Source organism: Dasypus novemcinctus, chromosome 6, assembly GCF_030445035.2.
Source record: "Dasypus novemcinctus isolate mDasNov1 chromosome 6, mDasNov1.1.hap2, whole genome shotgun sequence".
NCBI lineage: Eukaryota > Metazoa > Chordata > Mammalia > Cingulata > Dasypodidae > Dasypus > Dasypus novemcinctus.
Window position 1 is genome coordinate 19,258,609 of NC_080678.1, and position 24,511 is coordinate 19,283,119.

Genomic DNA, 24,511 nt, shown 5'->3' on the forward strand with positions numbered 1-24,511 from the left:
GACCTCCCATGTGGAAAAGAGGTACTCAATTTCCTGAGCCACATCAGCTTCCCGGTTTGTCATCTCATTGTCTTGCCTCTTTAGTGTCTCTTTTGTTGCATCATCTTGTTGTGTCAGCTTGCCTTCCGCAGGAGGCACTGGGAACTGAACCCAGGACCTCTGATGTGGCAGGTGGAGCCCAATTGCTTGAGCCACATCTGATTCCCAACACTACTGATTTTTGGATGTTGCTCTTATGCCCTGCCACTTTACTGAATTCATTTATTAGTTCTAGTAGTTTTATTGTAGATTTTACAGAATTTTCTTTATATAGGATTATATCATCTGCAAATAGGTCTTATGTCTTCCTTTCTATATTTTTACCTTTTATTACCTTTTATTGCCCAATTGCTCTGGCTTCTATTCTAGTTCAGTGGTGAATAACAATGGTGTCAATGGGTATCCTTGTCTTGTTCCTGAACTTGAGGGAAAGCGGTCAGTCTTTCACCGTTAAGTATGTTGCTAGCTGTGGGTTTTTTTATAGATGCCCTTTATCATGTTGAGGAAGCTTCCTTCAATTCCTAGTTTGTGTTTTTTTTAAGGGTTTTGTCAAGTGCCTTTTATGATCAGTTGAGATGATCATGTGTTTTTTTTCCTATGTGGTGTATTACATTAATTTTCTTTTCTTTTTTTTTAAAGAAAAGATTTATTTATTTATTTCTCTCCCCCCACCCTGGTTGTCTGTTCTCTGTGTCTATTTGCTGCATCTTTTGTCTGCTTCTGTTGTTGTCAGCGGCATGGGAATCTGTGTTTCTTTTTGTTGCGTCATCTTGCTGCGTCAGCTCTCCATGTGTGTGGCACCATTCCTGGGCAGGCTGCACTCTCTTTCGCACTGGGTGGCTCTCCTTACGGGGCACACTCCTTGCGCGCGGGGCTCCCCTACATGGGGGATACTCCTGTGTGGCAGGGCACTCCTTGCGCCCATCAGCACTGCGCATGGGCCAGCTCCACACGGGTCAAGGAGGCCCCGGGGTTTGAACTGCGGACCTCCCATGTGGTAGGCAGACGCCCTAACCACTGGGCCAAGTCTGCTGCTCTACATTTTTTTATGTTGACCCACCCTTGTATACCTAGGATGAATCCTATGTGATCAGCGTATTCTTTTGTTGTCCTATTGGATTTAGTTTGCTAGTATCTCGTTGAAGACTTTTGCATCTGTATCGATAAGGGATAGTGGATAATTTTCTTCTGATATCTTTGTCTTTGCATGAGGTGATATTAATCTCATAGAATGAGTTAAGGGAGTGTTCCCTTCTTTTCAGTGTTTTGAAGAGTTCGGACAGGATTCTTACAATGTTGGTAAAATTCCCCCGTGAAGCCATCTGGTCCTGGGCTTTTCTTTGTTAAGAGGTTGCTGATTACTAATCCGTTCTCTTTACTAGAAACCTTCTGTTTCTTCTTGAGTCAGTGTAGGAATTTTGTATGTTTCAGGGAATTTGTCCATTTCTTCCACTTATAGTCCTTTTTATTTCTGTGGGGTCAGTACTAATGTCTCCTTTTCATTTCTAATTTTACTTGTGTCCTCACTCTTTTTCATTAGTCTAGGTAAAAGTTTGTAAATTTTACTGATCTTTTTTTCCCCAACAAAGAACCAACTTTTGATTTTGTTGATTCTCCCTAGTGTTTTTAAAATTCTCTGTTTCATTTATCACTGCTCTAATCTTTATTTCCTTGACTCTGCTTACTTTGGGTTTAGTTTGCTCTTATTTTTCTAGTTTCTCCAGTTTTGAGGTTTAAGGCCTGTGATTTGAGATCTTTTGTATTTTAATGTAGGCATTTAGAGCTATAATTTTCCCTCCCAGCACTGCCTGTGCTGCATCCCATAAGTTTTGGTATGTTTTGTTTCCATTTTCATTTGCCTCACTTTTCCCTTGTGATTTCTTCTTTGACCCATTTGTTAAGAATATGTTTAATTTCTATGTATTTTTGAATTTTCCATTTATTTTTAAATTATTTCTAGCTTCATTCCATTGTGGTTGGAGAGGATACAAATTGTGTGATTTCAGTATTTCTGAATTTGAGACTCTTTGTGACCAAACATAGTCTGTCCTGGAGAATAATCCATGTGCACTTAGAGAAGAATGTGCACATTTTCCTGCTGTTGGGTGAAGTGTTCTGTGTATGTCTTTTGGATCTAGTTGGTTTAAAGTATCATTTAAGTCTTCTGTTTCCATATTGCTCTTCTCTCTAGATGTCCTATCTGCTATTGAATGTTGTGTATTAAATTCTCCTGTTAATGTAGAAGCACCTATTTTTCCCTTGAAATCTGTCAATATTTGCTTTATATATTTTGAAGCTCTACTGTTGGTGCATATGTATTTATAATTTTTATGTCTTACCTCTTTATCAGTATGTAATGACCTTCTTTGTCCATTGTAACAGTTGGGACTTAAAGTCTAAATATCTGATATTAGTATAGCTACCCCAGCTGTCTTTTGGTTACTACTCATGGCATATTTTTTTCCATCCTTTTACTAGCAACGGGCTTATGTTTTGTTTTTTAATTAAAAATTTTTTTTATTTTACCTTATTTATTACCCCACCCATTGTTTGCACTCACTGTCTGCTCTCAGTTCTTTGGGCTGTCAGCTATCTGCATGGGCCAGCTTGCCTTCACCAGGAGGCCCTGGGAAATTGAACCCAGGCCTTTCATATGGTGGACAGAAGCCCAATTGCTTGAGCTACATCCACTTCAATTTGAGGTATGTTTCTTGTAAACAGCATACAGTTTGGTTGTGCTTTTTTTTTTTTATTAAATGCATTCTGCCTGTCTTTCCCTTTTGCCTGGAGAGTTTAATCTATTTTTGTTAAAGCAACTGCTTATAATATAGGACTTTATTCTGCCATTTTAGTATTTAATTTTTGTAAGTCTTGTACCTTTTTTGACCTTCAATTCTTCTGTTAATGCCTATTTTCATATTTATTTGATTTTTCTGTGTTATATCATATTGAGTCCATTCTCATTTCATGATATTTTTTTTTCATATTTTCTTTCGTTACCATGGGTTAAAATTTGACATCCTAAATATTTAGCAATCATTTTTTATTTGATTCCAATTTAACTTCAGTAGTGTACACATATACTCTTCCTATATTCCTCTGTTCCCCCACTTTCTTTTTGTACTTGTAACAAATTGTTTTTGTGCATTTATTTTCAGAACTATAGATTTGTCAAATTTTTTTATGTATTTGCATTTTAGCACCTGTGGTGGAGTTACATACCCAAGAATACAATACAATAGTGCTGGCTTAATTACCCAAATGGTTACCTTTATCAGCTGGTTTTTATTTCTTTATGCCATTTTGAGCCACTGTCCAGTGCAGGGGTTCTTAACCTTTTTTGTTCCACAGACCTCTTTGCCAGTGAGATGAAAACCATGGACCTCTCCCTTCTCAGAATGTAGCAGCAGATAGTTCTATGACACTCAACTAGGGTCGGGTCTAACAACTCCTGCGATTTCGAAGTATGGATGAGCGTAAGCAATTTTTCAAGATGTGTAACAACTATAATGTGATATAAAGTGCATAGTACTGTAATTTATTGTATACATTCATAAGTGAAGGAAATGCTAGAGTTCAGTTAGAGGTCAGGGAAAATAGATGTAAGTTCCCCCTCTCTCTGCAATTCAAGCTTATGGACCCACTGAAATCTTTCCATGGATCCCTGGTTAAGAACCCTTGGTTGGCGGCGGACTTGGCCCAGTGGTTAGGGCATCCGTCTAACACATGGGAGGTCCAAGGTTCAAACCCTGGGCCTCCTTGACCCATGCTCTGCCACGCAGGGGTGTCCCCCGCATAGGGGAGCCCCACATGCAAGGAGTGCGCCCCGTAAGGAAAGCCGCCCAGGGCAAAAGAAAGTGCAACCTGCCCAGGAATGGTGCTGCACACACGGAGAGCTGACACAACAAGATGACGCAACAAAAACACAGATTCCTGTGCTGCTGACAACAACAGAAGCAGACAAAGAAGACACAGCAAATAGACACAGAGAACAGACAACCGGGGCGGGGCGGGGGGAGGGGGGGGGGAGGAGGAAGGGGAGAGAAATAAATAAATAAATCTTTAAAAAAAAAAGAAACCCTGGTCTAGTGTCCTTCCCTTTCAGTCTGAAGAACTCCCTTTAACTTGCTTGTAGAGCTGATTTTTGTGTTGATGAATTCCCTCAGCTTTGGTTTATCTGGGTATGTCTTAATCTTCCCCTCATTTTTGAAAGAAACTTCTTGGATGGCAATTATTTTCTCTCAACCTTTTAAGTATTTCAATCCACTGTCTCCTTGCCTACATGGTTTCTGATGAGAAATTGGCATTTAATCTAATTGGGACTCCCTTGTCCATAATGGTTGGAGTCCTTTCTCTTGTGGCTTTCTGAACTCTTTTTGTCCTTTGCTTTTGGCAGTTTGTCTAGGCATATTTCTCTCCAAGTTTATCCTGTTTGGTGTTTGAACTTCTTGGATGTACATATTCATGTCTTTTTGCCAAGTTTAGGAAGTTTTCTGTCATTATTTCTTTAAGTACTTCTGCTCCTTGTCTCCTTCTTCTGGGGCTCCCATAATGCATATATTGGCACGCTTGATAGTGTCCCATGGGTCTATTAGACTATTTTTTGCTTTTTAAAATTTTTCTTTCTGGTCCTCAGACTTGTTTCAATTGTCTTGTCCTTGAGTTCACTATTTTTTTGTTTTTTTCCTTCTGCCATGTCCAATCTGCTGTCTTTTACTTTTTTTATTTTTTATTTTAAAAGATACTTAGATTACATAAATGTTACATAAAAAAAATATCGGGGATTCCCTTAATGTCCCGCTCCCCACACCTCCCACATTTTCCCACATTAAGAACAACATCCTTCATTAATGTGGTACTGCTGTTAAAACCCTCCTAGAAACTTCATTTCAGTTATTGTAGTCTTCAAATCGAGGAATTCTGTTTGATTCTTTTAAAAATTTCTGTCTCTTCACTGAGATTCTCATATTGTTTGTTCATTATTTTCCTGATATCCTTTAGTTCTTTGTCTGTATTTTCCTTCCTCTTTTTGAGTATATGGAAGATCATTTTTTGGGAAGTCTTTGTCTAGTGTGTCCCCAGTTTTGTCCTCTTTGTTGATGTTTTCTGGATTTTTATCTTCTTTCGGGTGGTCTGCTATTTCTTGTTTCTTTGTCTTATAATCTTTACTTGTATGCTGTACTTTTAATATTTTAAAATGTTCACTCTGGGATTTAGTCCCTGAGCTGTCTGTTTCTTCAATTTGTATCCAGGCAGTATAATGACAGGTTTTCATGAGTGTGTGGAACTAACAAAACCAAACAACCAATGCAAAAACACCTTTCACAGTCATTGTAAATTGTGTTCAGCCCTTCTATCAAGAAGGTCAGCTCAAGGTGAATGCAAAATGCAGAGCTCCCCCTGTCTTTTCTGGCCTCTGTCTTGTGCTGGGCCTGTCCTTGCTAGTGGCCTTAAAAGTTCCCCTGTTTATAGGATTTTGAAAGCCCCCTCTACTCTCTAGGAAACACACATTCTCCCTCTCCTGGGTTCCTCACCGCAGGTCTTAAAGCAGGTAAGCTTTTGCACTAGGTCACCTGACTCAGTTGTTTCTTATGCAGCTTGAGCTGTCTCAAGCTGCTTTTGCTTTTGTCTTGAATATAAATTGGAGGGATGGGGGTGCAGGGGGTGGAGAGGAGTTTCCCATGTCAATCTTTCACAGCTGGAAGGAGGCTAGGGTCCCATAAAGGGAGTGCTGGCCAGTTCCCCAGTACCTGGGGAAGGGATGAGGGGGAGGGATATCAAGGGTGCCCAGAGAGCTGCTTCTATGGTTCTTAGAAGCTATATTTTCTTGATTCAGGGCTTTCCCAGAAAATGAAGCCCTTTAACTGTTTTTTGTTTGTTTGTTTGTTTGTGTTTTTTTGTAGTTTTGAGGAAAGGTCTTTTTAAGACTCCTCTGCTCTTCTGTCTGGGGCAGGTTGGAACAGTGACTGCCCTCAGAGCCAGGTACCCCAGCACTCTGAAGTAGCTAATCAAAAGCAGTGATTAGTTGTTGGACTGTAGACCCCTGGATCTTGGGGAACTAGGTCTTTATATCCCACGCTGGCACCAGCAAGCTGCTTGCTGTGAGGCTGGGGGATAGGCAACAGCTGCTGCCTGGAGACTGCAGTTCACTGCAGTTTACCATCCTCTTTTGCCCCTTCTTCCCTGGGTGCTGCACAGTGTTCTGCTGTACTCTGGAATTTCAAAAGAGTTGACTCAGACACTTCCTGCCTGTTTAATAGTTGTGGTGGAGGGACTGATTTCTCAAGTTTCCTACTCCATCTTCTCACAGTTCTTTCCTTTGTCCCTTTTTGTGGCTGAATAGTCCATTGTGTGGCTATACCACATTTTGTTTAACCAAGCTTTGAAATTTTAAGTTATTGAGATTTTTGGGGTTGTTTGTTACTACAGCTTAATTTAGCCTGTTCTGACTGCTACAATAGTTATTTGAATTGACAGCCTTTAGAATATTTAGTGCATTTTGTCCCACATCTGTTTGGATAATTGAAATGGACATAAAGTCCTTTACTCTGAAAACTGTCTTAAATGACATTCATTTTGGTTATTTTTATTTACTTCTGAATTCAGAATCCAATGGTGCTATAGTGGACATTTTCCCCTCCCCTCCAGGAGTATTGGTGTGTTTATTGCATATATTCATTTGCTTTATTGAATTGTGAGTATTTTCACTTTATCAAATAAACATTCTGACATTCAGATCTAGTAGCTTTTTATGTTTTATGTTATAGTCAGTTACCTATTAGGTTGTGCTCCTTCTGGCAGTTTTTTTTTTTTCTTTTAGTCAGTGGTTTTGGAACTTGCATTCTGTTTAAATACTGTTTGGGAAGATAGATTTGGTTCTAGGGCTGGGACAATAACTTTCAAGTGGTAGAAATAGCACCAATTATTCTAGCCTAATTTCAGGATCCTGAGGAAAAGAGACAACAAAGACAAAGAAGTGGAAAGAGGACTCTGGAGGAAAATACTTCCATTTTTATTCTTAAATAGGGATGAATTTAGAATGGTTGAAATGAGTATTTGTAAACTCTTAATTAAAAGGAAGTTAACTAACTACATTTAAACCATTCATTTTAATAAAATTATAATTTTGATGTCTTTCAAACTAAATCTTGTTAAATTGATAGTTTGATTCTCAAGCCAATTAGTAATGGAAACTAAGAGAAACTTAATCGTAATTGGTCAAAACTGCTTAACTTTGATTCACTCTTACAGACACCAGAGATATAAAGCTATACTGTCATACTACCAATAAACTGAAAACGGAGCCCTGGCTCTTGGTGTTCTAAAATCAGAGCAAGGATCTCTTTGCTATTTGTATTTTTTCCAGTAGGTGGCAGCATAACACAATTAATTGTCTTGTACATGGTTATTTGAAATTTTGTTTTTAAAGGCTTTGACTTCTATATCTGAACTACAAAGTGTGTTTTTTTCCCCCAAGTTTCTTCCCCAAATATTCTTTTTACTTCTTTCTAGTGTGAGGAAGATTTTTAGATAGTAGAGAAAATTGCCTGTTACCCTTTCTTCATCAATTTTGAATAAAAGTTGCCAACTTGCAAGCAGCTCTTCAAATATCTATCTTATTATAAATTTTTCTTAGGAGGTTATTGGGAGACCCATTTTAAAATCCAAACTAGAACTTAAAGATGGTTATAGCAAAGTTGTTCTTGTCCCAGAATTTGCTAATGAGATACCTTAACCCTCAATTAGTCTATAGGCTGTCATTGAGACCATAATTCTCTTAAGTTCATTATCAACCTTTGAGGGCAGGGACTGTGTTTTCTTTGAGGACATGTGTCCTCAAAGGGCTTACATAATACCAGGTCAAAACAAGGATAAAATAAAAGTACTTTTCAGTTGACAAAAAGCATATGTTTGCTTAACAGCTAAAATCACTAGTGGCATCTACTTGTTCCAGTTAAAGCAGCATCTTGAATTTGGAAAGTGGAATTTATGTTGAGAAGAAGAGCCAAATCAGTTAACTAATGGATGCTTGTTTGTAGTTGTTAAATAACCGATAGTTATTTGCAGTTATCACAATATACAGAGTACAGCCTACAGAGTAAATGATACTCCATTTTGAGAGACAGCTGTGTAAGTTGGAAAAGATAGGAAGGGTTTCTTTAAAAAACAAACCAAATAGGGATATGTGATAATATTTGCCAAGTGCCCAGAGATGATGTATAGGAAATGAGAAGTCACCTTAGCTTTTCTGTTGTCTTTGGATATTTTATCCTTTATGTAATCCTTGAATCTTTTATAACTGTTCAGTGTTGCTTAGCTAGTCAGTTTACGTGCTGGGAGTAGAACCCAGATTTATCTCATACTTACTGTAGACAAGCTAAAGAAATCCAGGATCACAAAGGCTAGACTTTAATTCAGTTTGCAATTTAAGCCCAAATATTTGGAAAATGAGAAAGCTCTTGTATTAGTCAGGCAAAAGGGGTGCTGATGCAAGGTACTGGAAATCTGTTGGCTTTTATAAAGGGTATTTATTTGGGGTAGAAACTTAAAGTCACAAGGCCCTAAAGAGTCCAACTCAGGGTACCATAAGAGGTACTTTCTCACCCAAAGTCATTGGCCATGTGTTGAAGCAAGATGGCGGGCGATGTCTGCAAGGGTTCAGCCTTCCTTCTTCTTAAGGCTCTGTGGTCCCAGCTTTCACCAATCTCAGCTATAGGCTGGCATAAATCTCTTCAGCTGCTCTGTTCTTTTCAGTTGAAAACTATCAAGCTCATCTCTCTTTCTGGGGCCTCTGCCTTGTCTGTGGAGCTGTCTCTTTTTCTTTGTGTATATACTTCTGTGTGTGAGGCTGTTTCATCAACCCACCAAGGGGGTGGGGACTCAACCCTGCATGCCCTAATGACGTGGTCGAATCAAAACCCTGATCTTGATTTAATAAAATAAAAATGAAACCTCAGAATTTAATACAATTCAAGGGGTATCACACCCAGAGGAACAGACCAGTTTACATAATCAATATCTCTTTTTGGAATTCATAAATAGTATCAAACTGCCACAAGTCTTAATTTAGAAATAAAGCAAGGAGAAACTTCATAGAATAGTAGTAGAACAATAGTAGCCTATTATATGAAGGCCTAGGTAGAGAGAAATGTCTTCCACATCTTTTCTGTCCTTTCGGTACTTGAGTTGGATTTGTGTTTTGTTGTCATAGGTTCAGATTCCTCTTGGGATGGTCTGTGGCTGCCTTGTTCTTTGTATGAATCAGTAGGATATTTTTCATTGCTCCTGCTCTACTCTTATTGCTTCACTGAGGAGGTCTGCCCTGTTGCCCCTCCCCACTCAGTAGGTGCTGTTGTTAGGTGCTTGGTACTTGGTGCGAGGTGTGTGTGTGTGTGTGTGGAGAAAGCAGGGGGTTTTCTTGGCGCTCTTCCTCTTGCCTCAGTCATAGGCAGTCCTTTTGTCCTTGTACCTTGTGGGTGGGGCTTCCTCAGTTTTCCTGCCCCCATACCCCCCCCCATTTGCAGCCTTTTCCTTCTCAATTTAGTGTCTAGAGCAAGGGTCAGTGAACTTCTTCTGTAAAGGGCCAGGGCCGGGTAAATGTTTTTGTCTTTATGTAGCTACTCAGCTCTGCTGTTGTAGCATGAAAGCAGCCATAGACACAGCCACCCATTTGTGTACATATGTTTCAAAAAAACTTTATTCACAAAAACTGGTAGAGAGCCATCAGCTCTAATTTGCTGACTCCTGGGCATAGGCATGTTTCCTGTTCTCTCCTTCTCCTGCCCTTGCAGTCCGTGACAGTCAAACTTTGCCATGTTGCTATAGGGGACCTTGGGAATGAACAAATTTCCTGTGCTTCCCTCAGCAGTTGTACAACTTTGCTTTGTAATACTGCAGAATCTGGGTGTAAGTGGATTTTCTACTCCCTTCCCTTCGGTAGCTGGCTTTTGCCTGTGACAGGAGGGCTGCCCCAGTGGCAGACAAAGATAGGTCACCAGGATGCCGGTGGGGTTCTTACCCCTGCCCTTCACAGTGGTGCTTTCTTTGTGTCTAAGCATCCAGGGCAGGGAGGTTTTGTTCACGTTTTCCATTCGCAGGTAATCACCACCTTTTTACCTGTGAGGGCCCAGGTGTGCATGACCGTCTTCGCGGACTCCTGCCCCATCCTTAGACTTTGACAGGCCCTCTCTAAGATCTCTTTCACTGTCCCTAGTCTTTCTCTTGAAGACCCAGTGGAAACCCAGGGAAAAGAACTGGAGAGTATGTGCAACTGGCCTTGTGCTTGCTGCTTCTAGGGATTCTGTACTGCAAGGTTAGCCCACACTTGGCCTTCAGTGGTTCATAAAAATGTCTGTTGTTTTCTTATCTGCTTTTAGGGTTACTATGACCAAAGGAAAAACAGTATATTTGTCCTATCTTTTCTTAGAGGAATTTGTCACTCTTTGGAATTCAGTATATCTTGTTGCCTTGTGACCTCAGGTCTCTGAAGAGCTCAATAATTATGAGGTAGATTTTACCAGTTTTTTTCTTCCTTTCCGTATTGTAAAGGTAGGAGTGATGTTCTCTTAATGCTTTCTACATCTTAAGTGGAAGCAAAGCTTTAACATTTTAATAACTTTATAATCACTGAATTTGAGAAGTTAAGAAACAGATCATAGGTTAATTTTTCTTTCATATTTAACAGTAATATTAAAATGTGTCATTTTTAATTTCAGTGTAGTGTGCAGCTAAATTGTCTGCCATGTGGTGTAATGCTTATTGTTGCATGGGTTTTACTACTCAGCCCTGTTTTCTACAGACTTCCTTCCCTTAGAGCTCCTCATTCCTTTGAAGAGGCCTAAGGTAGCTGTTTCTAAATACTTAACAGCTGCTGGGCCAGCTGCTAAATCCCCTGAAGTTCTCATTAAAAATATATACTTCCTGAGTCAGGGCTTCGGGGTGTGGCACAGGATTTGCACTGAAGTCCTGACTTTTTACCAAGCCCTTCAAGGTGATTTGGAGAGCAGCATTCTTTGAGATCCTGTGGCCTGTGGAGATAGACCATTGTTCCTGAACCTGGTCTTTTTCTTCACAGGCAGTGAGTGCAAGGTCGTCATTTTACATTTGTAAGTGTAAGATTGTTTTGTTGCTGAGCACATTTGCACCACTGAATTGTTAGTCTAGATTAGAAGTATCCACCAAACTGGACAATGTATGCAGCAAAGCACAGCCCAAGTGTCCAGTGGTGAGGTACTGATGAGATAGGTAATCGTGTGTCCAGGTAGTCCTAAAAATTATGTTGTAGACATATATTAGATCTGGGAGATGTTGTGCTATATAGCTGTGCAGCAAAAACAGGTTACAAAATATCACCCCATATTTGTTAAAATATACACACATAGAAACAAAAAAGAGCCAAGGAAAAGATACAAAAATGTTAATGGTAATTATCTCTACCGATGATGGTAGGGTTATTTTTCGTTCATTGTGTTTTTGCTATTTTAAAATTGCAGTGAATGCATACTACTTCTGTAAAGATACATCTGTCAGGGCCTTCCCTCCCATCCCTTCTTCCTCACTATTTCATTTTGACATATGAAAGTCATTTCTTTATTTGAGGACAACCAGAATGCTTTTGTGAAGATGAAAGAAGATCTTTAAATTTATTCATGTTTCATCTTGGTGGAATGGGGGTGGGGAGTAGGTGGAGGAGGAGGGATATAAATAGGAAATTATGGAACTTGTTTGTATTTTATATTTGCAGGGTCCAATATGGTTGCCACTAGCCACATGTGACTATTTAAATAAAAAAATTCAGTTGCTTAGTGTGGTGGCTTGGAGCTATGTACTCCAGAAAAACATGTTCTTAAACTTAATCCATCCTGTGGGTGTGAACCCTGGCAAATTACCTTTTGATGAGGTACTTCAGTTAAGTGGTAGCCAGCTGTATTAGGATGGATCTTAATCCTATTACTGGAGGCCTAATAGCTAAGGTCATGTGGAGAGAGAGAAAGCCACAGGGAGAAGCTGGAAGCCAACAACCAGGGAGAGACAGGAGAAGCCGGGAGAGGCTGCCATGTGTCTTGCCGTGTGACAGAAAAGCCAAGGACCAAGGACCAAGGACCGCTTGCAGTCAGCCCCAGACCACCACAGTCTTCTGGGAGAAAGCAACACCTGGATGACACCTTGATTTTAGACTTTCCCTAGCCTCAAAACCGTGAGCCAATAAATTCCCATTGTTTATGCCAGTTTGTTTTGGCAGCCAGGAAACTAAAACGCTTGGTTTCAGTAAGCATATTTCACATGCTCAGTAGTCACATGACTGGTTGACTACCGATTGGACCATACAGAGGAAGACATTTTCATCATTGCAGAAAGTACTATTGAATAGCACTGCCGTAGATCATAGTATATTTTTATTGACTAGTAATGATTTACGCAATCCTATTCTAAGTTAATATACTTCTAATTAGAGTGATTGGCCAAACTTCCTTATCTACTTTCTTACTTTGAAAATTAAAAATGACTAGCTTTTTTTCCCCTTCCCTCCTGGGAAGGCATGTGCATCAAATCTGACCCATCTCATTCTTGCTTGTGGGCATTTCTCACCTTTTACTTGCTAGGGCTCTATGTTTAATACATATTTTTTAGTAGTATTCAGCAAGTTGGCCATTTAAAACTAGACGTTCAAATTAATTTGTTTTTGTATAATACAAAAGAGTATCACTCTTCTGTAACTTTTTTAAAAACTATTTATTGCCTGCAAAATAACATCTTTATAAAGTCATTCATTGTAATATTGTGGTAACAAAAGAATAGCAACAACTTATCAATTTGGGGGCTTATTAGATAAAACCCCATTACCTTCGAATAGTATACTCACATGAACATGTTCCTGGACCCCTTAGTATCCCTGAGACCCTTTCAAGAGTTTGCAAAATCAAAAGTATTTTTCTGATAATATTAAAATGTTTTTGCTGTTTCACTGTGTTTTTCATCTGTCCTGATGGTACAAAAGCAGTGGTGGACAAAACCATGAATCTAAACTTCTTCACACTTGCAGTAAAAAACAAAACAAGTCAGTTTCACTTAAGAATGTCCTAGGTGAAGCAGTGAAAATTAATTTTATCCAATCATGTCCTTTGAGTATACTTCAGAAATATTCTGTGGTAAGAAATTGGGAAGCTGCATACCTAAGTATAGTGGTTATTTTGAGAAAAAGCATTTGTGTGATTGCATGAGTTTTTAGCTAAACTATTTGCCTCCTTTTCCATAGGACACTTTTTATTTGAAAGAACTACTGACAGATACACTGTGGTTATTTAGACTTTGATAGTTGACATTTTCTCAAAATTAAATGAAGCAAGTTTATCACTTCAAGGAAAATAATTAACAGTATTTGTTGCCAGTGATAAAATTCAAGCTTTGAAGTAAAAATTAGAATTTTGGAAAACCTATGGCTACCACCATGACCTTCACAGCTACCCAATATTTAAAAAGATTCTTCTGATGCAATCGGTCTTGATATTAATAAATGTATTATGTATTTCCTCTATAGTTTTGAAATGTGTCCATAGGTGGAAGATCTGCATAATTCAGTGAGCCAGTACTTTACAAGTGACCAATGTGTTGTGTTGTAAAATGCATGTATAAAAGATCTTTTCAAAGAAGTAGAGAGACCAGTGGATTTTAATGCAATAGAATACAAAAAAAATCCATTGCTAAAAATTTAAACTTTCATATTGCAGCTAAGTTTTGGTGTAGTATCAAAGAAGAATATCCATAATTTTTTCTGTTAAAATACTCCTTCCTTTTTCATCTACATATCAGTGTGAGGCAGTATATCACAACAGATTCAATAAAGAAGCAGATACAAAAATCTACCTGTTTTCTGCTGACTTTAGATTAGCAAAAATGTAAAACAATGCCAGTCTTACTAAATTTTATTGGTTTTAGAAAATAGTTATTTTTCATAAAAATATGTTGACATGTGATGAGTTTACCATGATTTTAGAATGAATTAATATATATTTTTAAAATTTGGTTTTAATTTCTAATATGGTAAATATTGATAAAACCCACTTATAAACAAGCTTTTTGGAATCATCAATTTTCAGGAGTGTAAAGGGTTCCTGAGAACAAAATGTCTGAGAACCACTAGAATAGTCTCACATCGTTAATAAGGAAAGTACAGATAGGTATCATTGTTGTTTGTGTGTAGAAGGATATAAATGGGATCCTCATTTTCCTGTACATGCATAAAATTCTTAAGGATGTAAAAGAACCTGGGGTTGGTTGGTTCAGGAAGAGAAGGAATAAAAAGTAAAGGGATGAAAGGTAAACTCTAAAACTTTAACTTGTTTGAAGTTTAAACCAGATGAATACATTACCTTTTTTTTTTTTTTTTTTTTTTTTAAAAACAAGAAATGAAAACATTCCTACCCAGGTTTGTTATGAATTTCAGGGAATCTAGGTCTGTTATGAAAAGTTGGGTGAAATTTGGAGTAATGGTTATTTCTTTTCTGGTGGCTTTTTTTTTTTCCTTCCTGGTTTTGTTTAAGAAAACAAAGCATGCTTATTTTAGAGGTAGAAAATTTCATTTAATGTCTAAGTCAAGTACATTTAATGTAAATCAAATAGGTAACCATTTCCCCAGTGGAGTCCAGTCTACTGAAATTGGCTTGAGGAGAAACAATTTGTATGTGTTTTTTTTTGTTTTTGTTGTTGTTTTTACTTTTCTAAGTGACATTATTTCCAGGTTAGTAGAAAAGCAATTGAGTTTATTTTAGAAGACTTATAATTTACAGTCCTATCGTTTTAAAAGGCTTTGAATATGTGCTGCATGAAACATAGAAGTAAAAGAGCTAAGTGTTTCAACATTTCATTTGGTACAAAAAGTACTTTCTAGTTCCCATAACCTTTGAGGCTTTTGGATATTCTTGAAAAGAATGACTAAGGAATTCAGTTTTATTCTGTCTGCTATTAAATGTGCCTTGTGATCTATGTTCATACTTCTAATGTTTGAATAAATTGTCCTTTTACGAAAAGGGAAAATTATTTTAACACAAAATTCCTTCAGATTTTATTTTTTCATATAGTATGTCTACAATTTATTTCTTTGATTACTGAAACGTTATTTCCAGAGTTCTTTGAAGGAATGTAGAGGAAGATATGACCTATGATTCCACTCATTAGTTGTCGATAATGTTGAACCGTTTTTTCCACCAAGTTCTTTAGTTAACAAAGAATGCCTTTAATAATGTTAATGGGTTTTTCTGAAATATCTGACAAATGGACAGTTAATTCAGAAAGGAGTTTTACTGGTTGCATATGCTTGTGAATTGGCACTTGACATTTTTCAAAGCATTTGCCCATTATTTACTTCTTGGCACATCTTGGAAGTAGCACACTTAGTATTTTTCCTAGATTATGTGTGGACATTGAAATTCAGAGGGCTAAATGAATCATCTAATGTCATACAGCCTTATTAAATAGTAAAATAGAAATTTAGATTTTAAAAAGGCTTCTGACTCTAACCACACCATGTTCCAGGCACTGCGGTGAGTAGTAGAGATATAAAGACAAGTAAGACACAAATCTTGATCTCTAAGGGCTTGGAGATTAGTGGCAGAGACCACCCAGAGCGGGAAATGGATAAGCTTGATAGTGCCCCATTGAAGAGCCATGGATTTCAGATTTTTTTTTCCTAGGAAGTAACATAAATCTTGGAGGACAAATAAAAGTTAGCTAGGATGAGTCTGGTTAGGGGAGAAAGATATATTCAGGTAGAAAGAACAGTTAGAAAGGCCTAAAGTGGCCCAGTGATAGCTGGGAACTGCTTGTAGTTCCATAAGGACAGCTCTAGGCCTGAATGTGAGAAGGAGCAGGACATAAGACCAGCAATGTAGATAAACAGTGTGCCTTCAGTTGAGAAGCTTATATTTTATTTAAGGTTTCAGGGTGCAGAAAAGAAATGTAAGTAAGTGTATTAGTGAGCCAAAGAGGCGCTGATGCAAAGTACCAGAAATCTGTTGGGTTTTATAAAGGGTATTTGTTTGGGGTAAAAGCTTACAGTTACAAGGTCCTAAAGAGTCCATCTCAAGGCTGCTTTCTCACCAAAGTCAGTTGCCATGTATTGAAGCAAGATGGTGGGTGATCTCTGTCTGATCTCTCCTTCTTCCTCCTAAGACTCCATGGGTCCAGCTTCTTCTCATCTTGCCTGTAGGCTGGCATAGGGCTTGTCTCTCAGGGCTTCACTGTATCAGTCTGGCATGGGGCTCGTTTCCTTCCAGGTCTTATCAGCTGCTCAGCTGCCTTCTTCTCTTCAGCCACAGACTATCAAGCAAATGGCTCATCTCTCCCCAGGCTTTAGCTGTTTGAGCCTTTTCTCCTCTAGCATCTATGGAGCTTTCTCTCTTCCTATGTGTCTTCTTGAATGAGTGTCAGTTTATATCAGCCCACCAAGGGGGTGGAGACTCAAAGCTTTAATACTAATTTAATCAAAAACATCTTAGCTGAATCTAAGGGTATCACACCCAGAGGAATAGATTAGTTTACAATCAGTCTTTCTTTTGGAGATTCATAAATAATCTCAAACTGCCACAATGGGTATGGAAGGAGTCAGATTTACTGAAGTGTTGTGTCTTCTGGTGTATTTGCTGTGGAGCTGTAATCAAGTGACTGAGTTCCAATTACCTCATATGCAAAATGAAAATAACACTCAACTTGCAGGCTCTTAGGTTAAAAAACGCAATGTAAAGAAAGTACCCAGCGTAGCACCAAAACTGTTGGTATCCGACAATGAGAGATAAATTGAGAGATGTTAGGGACAATTCATCTGTGCATTTTCTTAGCTTCTATATGGGACTGAAAAATAGGAATTAAATCTTTTTAAGGGAAACGGACTTTGGCCCAGTGGTTAGGGCGTCCGTCTACCATATGGGAGGTCCGCGGTTCAAACCCCGGGCCTCCTTGACCTGTGTGGAGCTGGCCATGCGCAGTGCTGATGCACGCAAGGAGTGCCCTGCCACGCAAGGGTGTCCCCCACGTGGGGGAGCCCCACGCGCAAGGAGTGCGCCTGTGAGGAAAGCCGCCCAGCGTGAAAAAAGAAAGAGCAGCCTGCCCAGGAATGGCGCCGCCCACACTTCCCGTGCCGCTGATGACAACAGAAGCAGACAAAGAAACAAGACGCAGCAAATAGACACCAAGAACAGACAACCAGGGGAGGGGGGGGAAATTAAATAAATAAATAAATAAATCTTTTAAAAAAAAATCTTTTTAAATGGTATTGGAACATTAGGACAGTTATTAAACAGTATAACTGAAATGGTTTTATAATGTAACCAGTTTAAATGTAATATTTAGGAATCCTGAAATATGGCATTTCTTATATTCTTGTTTGAAAGCAAGACTTGAGACTGCCACAAGTCCGATCTTATGTAGAATCAATTTTGATTGATGGTTGGGCCATATGCCTTCCCCCACCCCAATCAGCAACTTCAGGAACGATTCTTAGTTGGAAAATGTGGATCGATCATTTCATAGCTCTCTTAGTCAAATCACTTGCCTATCTGCATGTTTCTTCACTATTAAAATGGTACCTGATTAATTTAGCTCCAGAGTAAAATGAACTAGTATATGGATTCACTTACAAAATACAATAAAATCGAAAGTATTCACTTTTAAAATTTTATTTTATTTTTCTCTTTTGTTTGGAAGTAGTCTTTTGATGGCTTTATGACTTGGCATTTGGATAAGTTAATTACCAGGCATGTATTCTATTTTTTTTTTTTTTTTACTGCTGTTTAGAGCTGCAGATGTATATAAACCATTTGAGTCCATGCTTTTTAGCTAAATTAGTGCTTATAATTGGTTAGCTACAAAAGTAGTTTACAACCAAGTTACTATAGAGCTCAGTATTGTGCCTAGGGAAAGTATAAAAATTCATTAGCTATTCTAATACTATATTAAGCCTGAATTTTCACCCCTTCCAGGTTCAAATATAGTTTGATTTCTGTAGGAAATGTCTATGTAATTTATAATAATTTCTATGTCACTTATCTTTAATTTTGAATATACCTTTTTACCCATTGAGAGAACAAGCATTTTACTAACATGTTAAGATGGCTCAGTTTTTAAAAATGGCTAAACCAAACCTCAGTATTGTGTAACAAACTTTGGAACAAAGATAGAGGTCTAACCAAAACTTGAGGTTATAAGCCTCCTTTTTAAAATTTTGAATTTCAGTTTGAGTTTTGTACTCCTGTGTATATTTGCATTTCAGATGGTGGTAGCATGTCTTCATACCTGGTTTCCCAGAATGATCACATTTTATGTTCTTTCTCACAGGCCAGCCCTCCAGATCTCTATATTGAAAGATTTAATATAGCTCTTGGACAATATATGGGAGCATTGCAGAGCATTGTGCCTCTTTTCATATATATGGTAAGTTAGAGCTGTTTCTCCCTTTCCAAATAAGACCCTATTTTTATTGGCTTAATAAGTATAGACAGATGCAAAGTTTGAATGTGTCCTATTTTTCCCTTATTTATTTAAATATAAGTGGCAATTGAATTATTTCAGTAATATTTGATTGTTGAAGAATTTAGTTATCCCCCCCTTTGAAAAAATTCTTTAAGTGAACAATTGCTAGATAGATAATTAAGCTAGTAACCAGTATTCACCCAATGAACATTTATTTCTCCCATGTATAAGGCACTGTGCTTGGTCCTAGGAAGATAAAGATATATAAGCGGGGAATGGATGTAGCTCAAGTGGTGGAGCACCTGCTTCCCATGTATCAGATCCTGGGTTCAATCTCTGGTACCTCCTAAAAACAAACAAAAGAATGAAACAATCAACTCTAACTGGGGAGCAGATGCCTAGTGGTGGAGCACCTCCTTCCCATGTACAAAGTCCTGGGTTCAATTCCTGGTACTGCCTTTAAAAAATACAACTTCTTGTTCTTACAAAGTAGAGTTAAAACATGTATGAAAAATGTTATATATGAAAAATGCCCATAAATACACTGAGGTAATTGTGGAAATTTAGGGAGAGAAAAGATGAGTTTTCAAATAAGGAAGAAAAGGACTATTCTATAACTGATGTCATTTTAGGGTAGGGATTAGGGAAAACTCATCACCTTATTTATAATAAATTTTAATTGGAAGAAATTTTTAGAAAAATAAGGAGCTAGAAGAAATGATGTACAAATATTGGATTGGGAAAAGGCCTTTCTAAACAAGACCCTGAACTTAGAAGGCATGAAGGAAAATAATAGATTTTGACAATAAAATTTAAAATTCTTTCTATAGCAAAATACCGTAAAGTAAAATGTAAGTGGAAAAATTTGCAAAACATAAGACAGAAGATTGCTTTCCTTGATAAATAATCAGGTTTTATGAATTAATTAGAAAAAGATCAAGAACCCTATTTTTCTGTGAAAAAGATATGAGTAGATAGTTCATAGGAAAAAGAAATACAAATGCCTCATAAACATGAAAATATGCCAACATTATAATTAAAGAAATGTAAATTAAAACAAAATAACTTTATTTCACTTTTTTCAGTTCACTAAAATTTGGAAAAGTTTGATAATATCTAGTTATGGTCAGTCTTATAGGGAAGCAAATTCCTCATGCTTTTGATGGAAATGTATAATTGGTAAAATCCTCTTTAGAAGAGTATTTGGCATTATTATTCAAAGTTAAAAATGTGCACATACTCTTTGATTCAGGAATTGTGCCTGTAGGAATTTATCATACAAATAAACTCATAAATATATGCAAATATATATGTATAAAAATCTTTGCAGGCTTTTTTTTTTGTATGCAGTCTTTTTTTAAAAAAAAACTTTTTATTTTGAAGTACTTTCAAGCCCACAGTGCAGTTACAAAAATAATACACACCTAATATAGAGAACTCTGGCATACTCCTACCCCTGCCTCCCCCACCCCTGCTCCAGACGCCCAGATCCACCAATTTTTAACAATTTGCCACATTTGCTGTATGTATCTTTCTATCAGTCAATCCATTTTCTGAACACTTGGGAATGGGTTGTAAACATCATGCTTCTTGAACAGTTAATATTACTGTGTGTACATTTCCTGAGAACAAGGATATTCTTTTATGTAACCACCTTAAGTGCAGTTTTAAAATTCAAGAAATTTAACCTCGATAGAAAGCTAATTTATATCAATATTTTCATATGTTTCAATAATGTCCTTTTGATTCTTTTCTCCTCCCTCACTAGATCGATTCAGGATTGTGTATTGCATGTAATTGCCATTGTCTTATTTGCTCTTAATTTCTTTTTAATTGTGGGAACATATATACCACATAAACTTTCCCATCTCAACCTCTCCTAAGCATATCATTCAGTGGGATTAATCACATTCACAATAATACTGTGGTACCCTCACTATCTTCCAGTACTAGAACTTCCCCTTCATTCCAAACAGAAACTCCATACGCACTATGCATTAATTCTGAATTTTTGCTTTCAGTGCTTAAATTTGTCATCCCAATGCCTTCTTGCCTCTATGGTTTCTTAATCTTATTAAGGCTTCTTTGTACGTGTCACCCTGCTTCTTGCAGCTTTTGAATTTCTCTGCTTTGGCATTGAAAGTTTGATTATAATAAACCATGATAGGGGTCTATTTGGGTTTATCCTGTTTGAAGTTCATTGATTATCTTGTGAATGAAAGTTCTCATATTTTGCTAAATTTGGGAAGTTTTCAGTCATTGTTTCTTTGAATAGTCTCTCTGCCTCTTTCTTATCCCTCTGGTACTCCTATAGTATGTATACTGATATCCTTGATGGTGTCCCACAGATTCCTCAGGCTCTGTTCACTTTTCTTCATTCTTCTTTCTGCTCTTCAGACTAGATGATTTCACTGTTTTGTTTTTTCTCCTGTCAGCTCTGATCTGCTGTTGAAACCCTACAGGGAGTTTTTAAGTTGCTATGGTTTTCAGCTCTGTTTGGTTTCTTTTAGTAATTTCTATCTCTATTGATCTCTTTGTGTTCATCTGTTGTTTTCATTTTTTCATTTAGTTCTTTGTCCATGTTTTCCATTAGCTCTTTTAGCATATTTAGGACTACCTTTTTTTTTTTTCTTTTTTTTAAAGTCTTTGTCTGGTATGTCCCAGGTCTGTTCTTCCTCATGGATTGTTTCTGATACTTTAATCTTCTTGCCTGGGCCATAGCTTTCTGTTTTGTGACCTTTTGTTGAAACAATATGTTATAACTGGAATTTAGATTCTGAGATGTCTGTTTCTAGAAGCTTGTATCCAGGAAATGCTATGACAGAACTTTTCTTGAACGCCAGGAGCCAACAACAACAACAAAAAAAGCAAAACAAAAAAACAAAAAAAAAGGAAGAAAACTGTCTTTGTAGAGTTTATCCCTACAGTGGGTTTAAAGAATAGTTCTAAGCCAAAGTGGAGGGGCTTCCCTGATCCTTTCTGTGCATGCAGAAAGGATCTTGGTCATATGCGAGTGGCCCTAGAATTTCCCCATTTACACAGACAGTAATGTCTCCTCTTCCCAACAAACAGTTGCCTTGCAGTCTCAGGCACTGTACTATGTCCTACAGCCAGCAGCTGCTTGCCCCAGCCAGTGGTCTGTAAGAGCACTCCGAACCACTTTCCACGTGCGGGGTGAGTTCTGGGCCATGAGTGCCTCAGGCCTCCACCAGACAGATTGGGCCAGATGTGCATGCTCCCTGTATGTTCATGAAGGTTATTCTGCTCTCTTCAGAGCTGGAACTAGGGATCCAGTCTGGAAGTGCAGGCTGATTCCCTGCTGAGCTGGTGAGGGGTGGGGGTGGGGCCAGCTAGGACACCACAGGATTCTACTACCTTTGTTAAGTAGCCTTTTTCTTGATTTGGCACTCACCCTGTTACTGCAGTCCTTTAACTGTTTGATGAAGCTTTGAGAAAGATATTTGTTAGTTCTTGCTGGTTGTTCAAAGCTTTGGTGGGGCGATGGATCCCTGAAGTGTCTCACTCTGCCATTTTGATCGGGGTAGGACTTCCTGCAGCATTGTTTCAATAGCAGAACATTGGGGGGAATATCTATATCATTGTCAGCAGGGGGCTTTTGTTTTTTTGAATTATTAATTTAATTTATTGGAGACAAAAAAACCATGCCGTTAAAAATAATGACATGCTTCTCTGCTCGTTTAGGGAAAAATCTTCCAGATATATTAGGTGAAAAAGCAAGACACAAAGCTGTAGAAAGAGGTCTTCCCCGTGGTTGAATGGGACCATTGGGAATTTGATGTAGGGTCTGCAGTGGATATTTCTTTTTATTGCGTACCCTTTTGCATGGTTTTATTTTTTAACCATGTGCGTGCTATTTTTATAATTTTTTTTGAAAGAGAAAAGATCCTGTTATGAATTAAGAGAGAATCAGTGAGTAACTTGTTAGCATTCTTCTTTATATTTTCCACTCTTATGTATTGAATTAACATGTAAGCATGAACAAATTTCATCTTTTTTTATTTGTCCATTATTTTAGTCAAGATGTTTTCGGCTGCAAGAAATGGAAAACCTGATTCAAAGTGATTTAAGTAATAAAGCTCCAGAAATAAGATGGCCTCCATGGTTGGTTGAAGCTGTCATTCAACAATGTTACTGATGACTCAGTTTCTTTTGTCTCTTTGCTGTCCACAATATTGATTTCATCTTGTTCTTATGGTTGTAAGAAGACTATAAGAAACTTCTTCCTCAAGCCCAGGTTGATCTAAGTCTGCCTGGGAAACAAAACAGTCTCTAGAGAATGCCAAAAGCTGAATGACGAAGACAATCACTGGGGTAGAATGTATCTTTGGGAGTCAACCGGATGTGTCCACTGCCTGCTTCAGGCTAGATCATTGTAAATGGGATTCCTTTCATTAGTGTTTTCCAGTGATGCCTTTAGATAATAATATAGTAGCGTACTGCTAATATATGCATGTCCCTATCTAATGTTGATGCGTCTTCCAGTGTTCTTTTGGAGGTGTGTGGTTCATAGCATTTTATCTTTGTGTTTTTAACCTCCATGCCAGAAAAACAGTAAACAGTGGCAGTGTTTTTGTTGTTTGTTGGGTTTTTATGTTTTAAGTAATGGGTAGGACTACCTTGATGCATTGTTTTTCCTAAAATAAAGGTTTTTAGCACTTTAGTTAATTAAGATAACTAATCATTTTTCCCTAATTGATGCACACTGAAAAAATTTTATTTTCCTTTTCAGAATAAATTTTACATTGAAACCAAGCTTAATAGAGACTTAAAAGATGACCTTATAAAGCTGTTTACGGAACATGTTGCAGAAAAGCACATTTACAGCCTAATGCGTAAGTAATTCAACTTATAAGATAACACTAACAGTGGTATTTATTTTTTTTGTCTGAGAGTATTATTATATAAACCAGTGTTGATATCTTCTGAACCAGGTAGCAAGAAGTTTTGAATGTTTTGTAGAGAGGGAGACTGAGGAGTTGAAAGCATGACTGGAAGTTCCCCCAGTATGCAGTAGCAGCTTAGCTAGGTGACAGTGTCTTCATATCTAGCCTGATACTTTACAGCCCCCCCTCCCCACCCCCTGCCCTTTTTTCCTTCCCTACAATGATGGAAATGTTACTAGGGGGTTCACTTCTAGCTTTGTTACCAGTAACTCTGGAAGGAATGTAGAATTCTACTTTTGAAATAGTAGTACAAAATCCTCTTTTAACAGCAAGGGAGCAGGGACTCAACCTGAGTCATGCCTTATTGATATAGTCTGTAATCAGAAGCCCTAGAGCAAGTTTAACAGGTAATCTAATCAAAGGCTCCTCAACTGAATTTAATGCAATCAAAGGGTATCACACCTAATCATAAAATAATCTAAGACTGCCACATGTGGCTGTGTAGATTATTAAGTAAGAAGATCAAAGTGCCAAGCTCAGTTAGTTTTCCATTCTTACTGTTTCTGTGCTCCCTTCTCTCTCACGATGGGTGGATTCTCACCTTATCTTTCCTATATGAATATACCTCTTCTGGTAAAGTATAGGAAGTCCCTAAAACCTGATAGCTTTATGGCCTTTAAAAGCTCATATTTTTATGCAGTATATTATGAAATAATTTTTTAGAATTTTGAGCATAGAATTTGGATTTGCAGTATGTATTTTTTTGCTTTCTTTTTAGTTATAATTAGTTTCTGTCATAATGAGCTTTCACCAGAATTTACAAAAGAATAGTTCTAAACTTAACCACAAACTTTGTCATTTTTGAGTTTAAATAAGAGAAGGAATTTTTGAACATTGGGCCAGTTTATTTTGGAAAGATAGGATTTTCAAGTAATACTGTAGATGAGGATAATGTGTTTCATTATTATGTTCCCAAGAGATCCAGAATCAGAATCCAGGTCTAGAATCTTAAAACTATGACTTGCATAAATTTTAAAGGCTGGCCAGATGTTTATAAACATCTTTAAACATCTCTTGAGAAATTCCATCTATTAATTATAATCATT

At 37.6% G+C, this 24,511-nt stretch overlaps 1 protein-coding gene across 2 annotated transcripts in view; it reads left to right on the top strand.

The window, feature by feature from the left end:
- Nucleotides 1-24,511, top strand: part of CACUL1 (CDK2 associated cullin domain 1) — a 91,255-nt gene that overhangs the window by 36,161 nt on the left and 30,583 nt on the right. For both annotated transcript variants that reach the window (XM_004471528.4, XM_071215650.1), the window contains exons 4-5: nt 18,367-18,462; nt 23,252-23,354. In XM_004471528.4, coding sequence (XP_004471585.1) covers nt 18,367-18,462; nt 23,252-23,354 — 199 coding nt within the window. The remainder of the gene's footprint in view (nt 1-18,366; nt 18,463-23,251; nt 23,355-24,511) is intronic.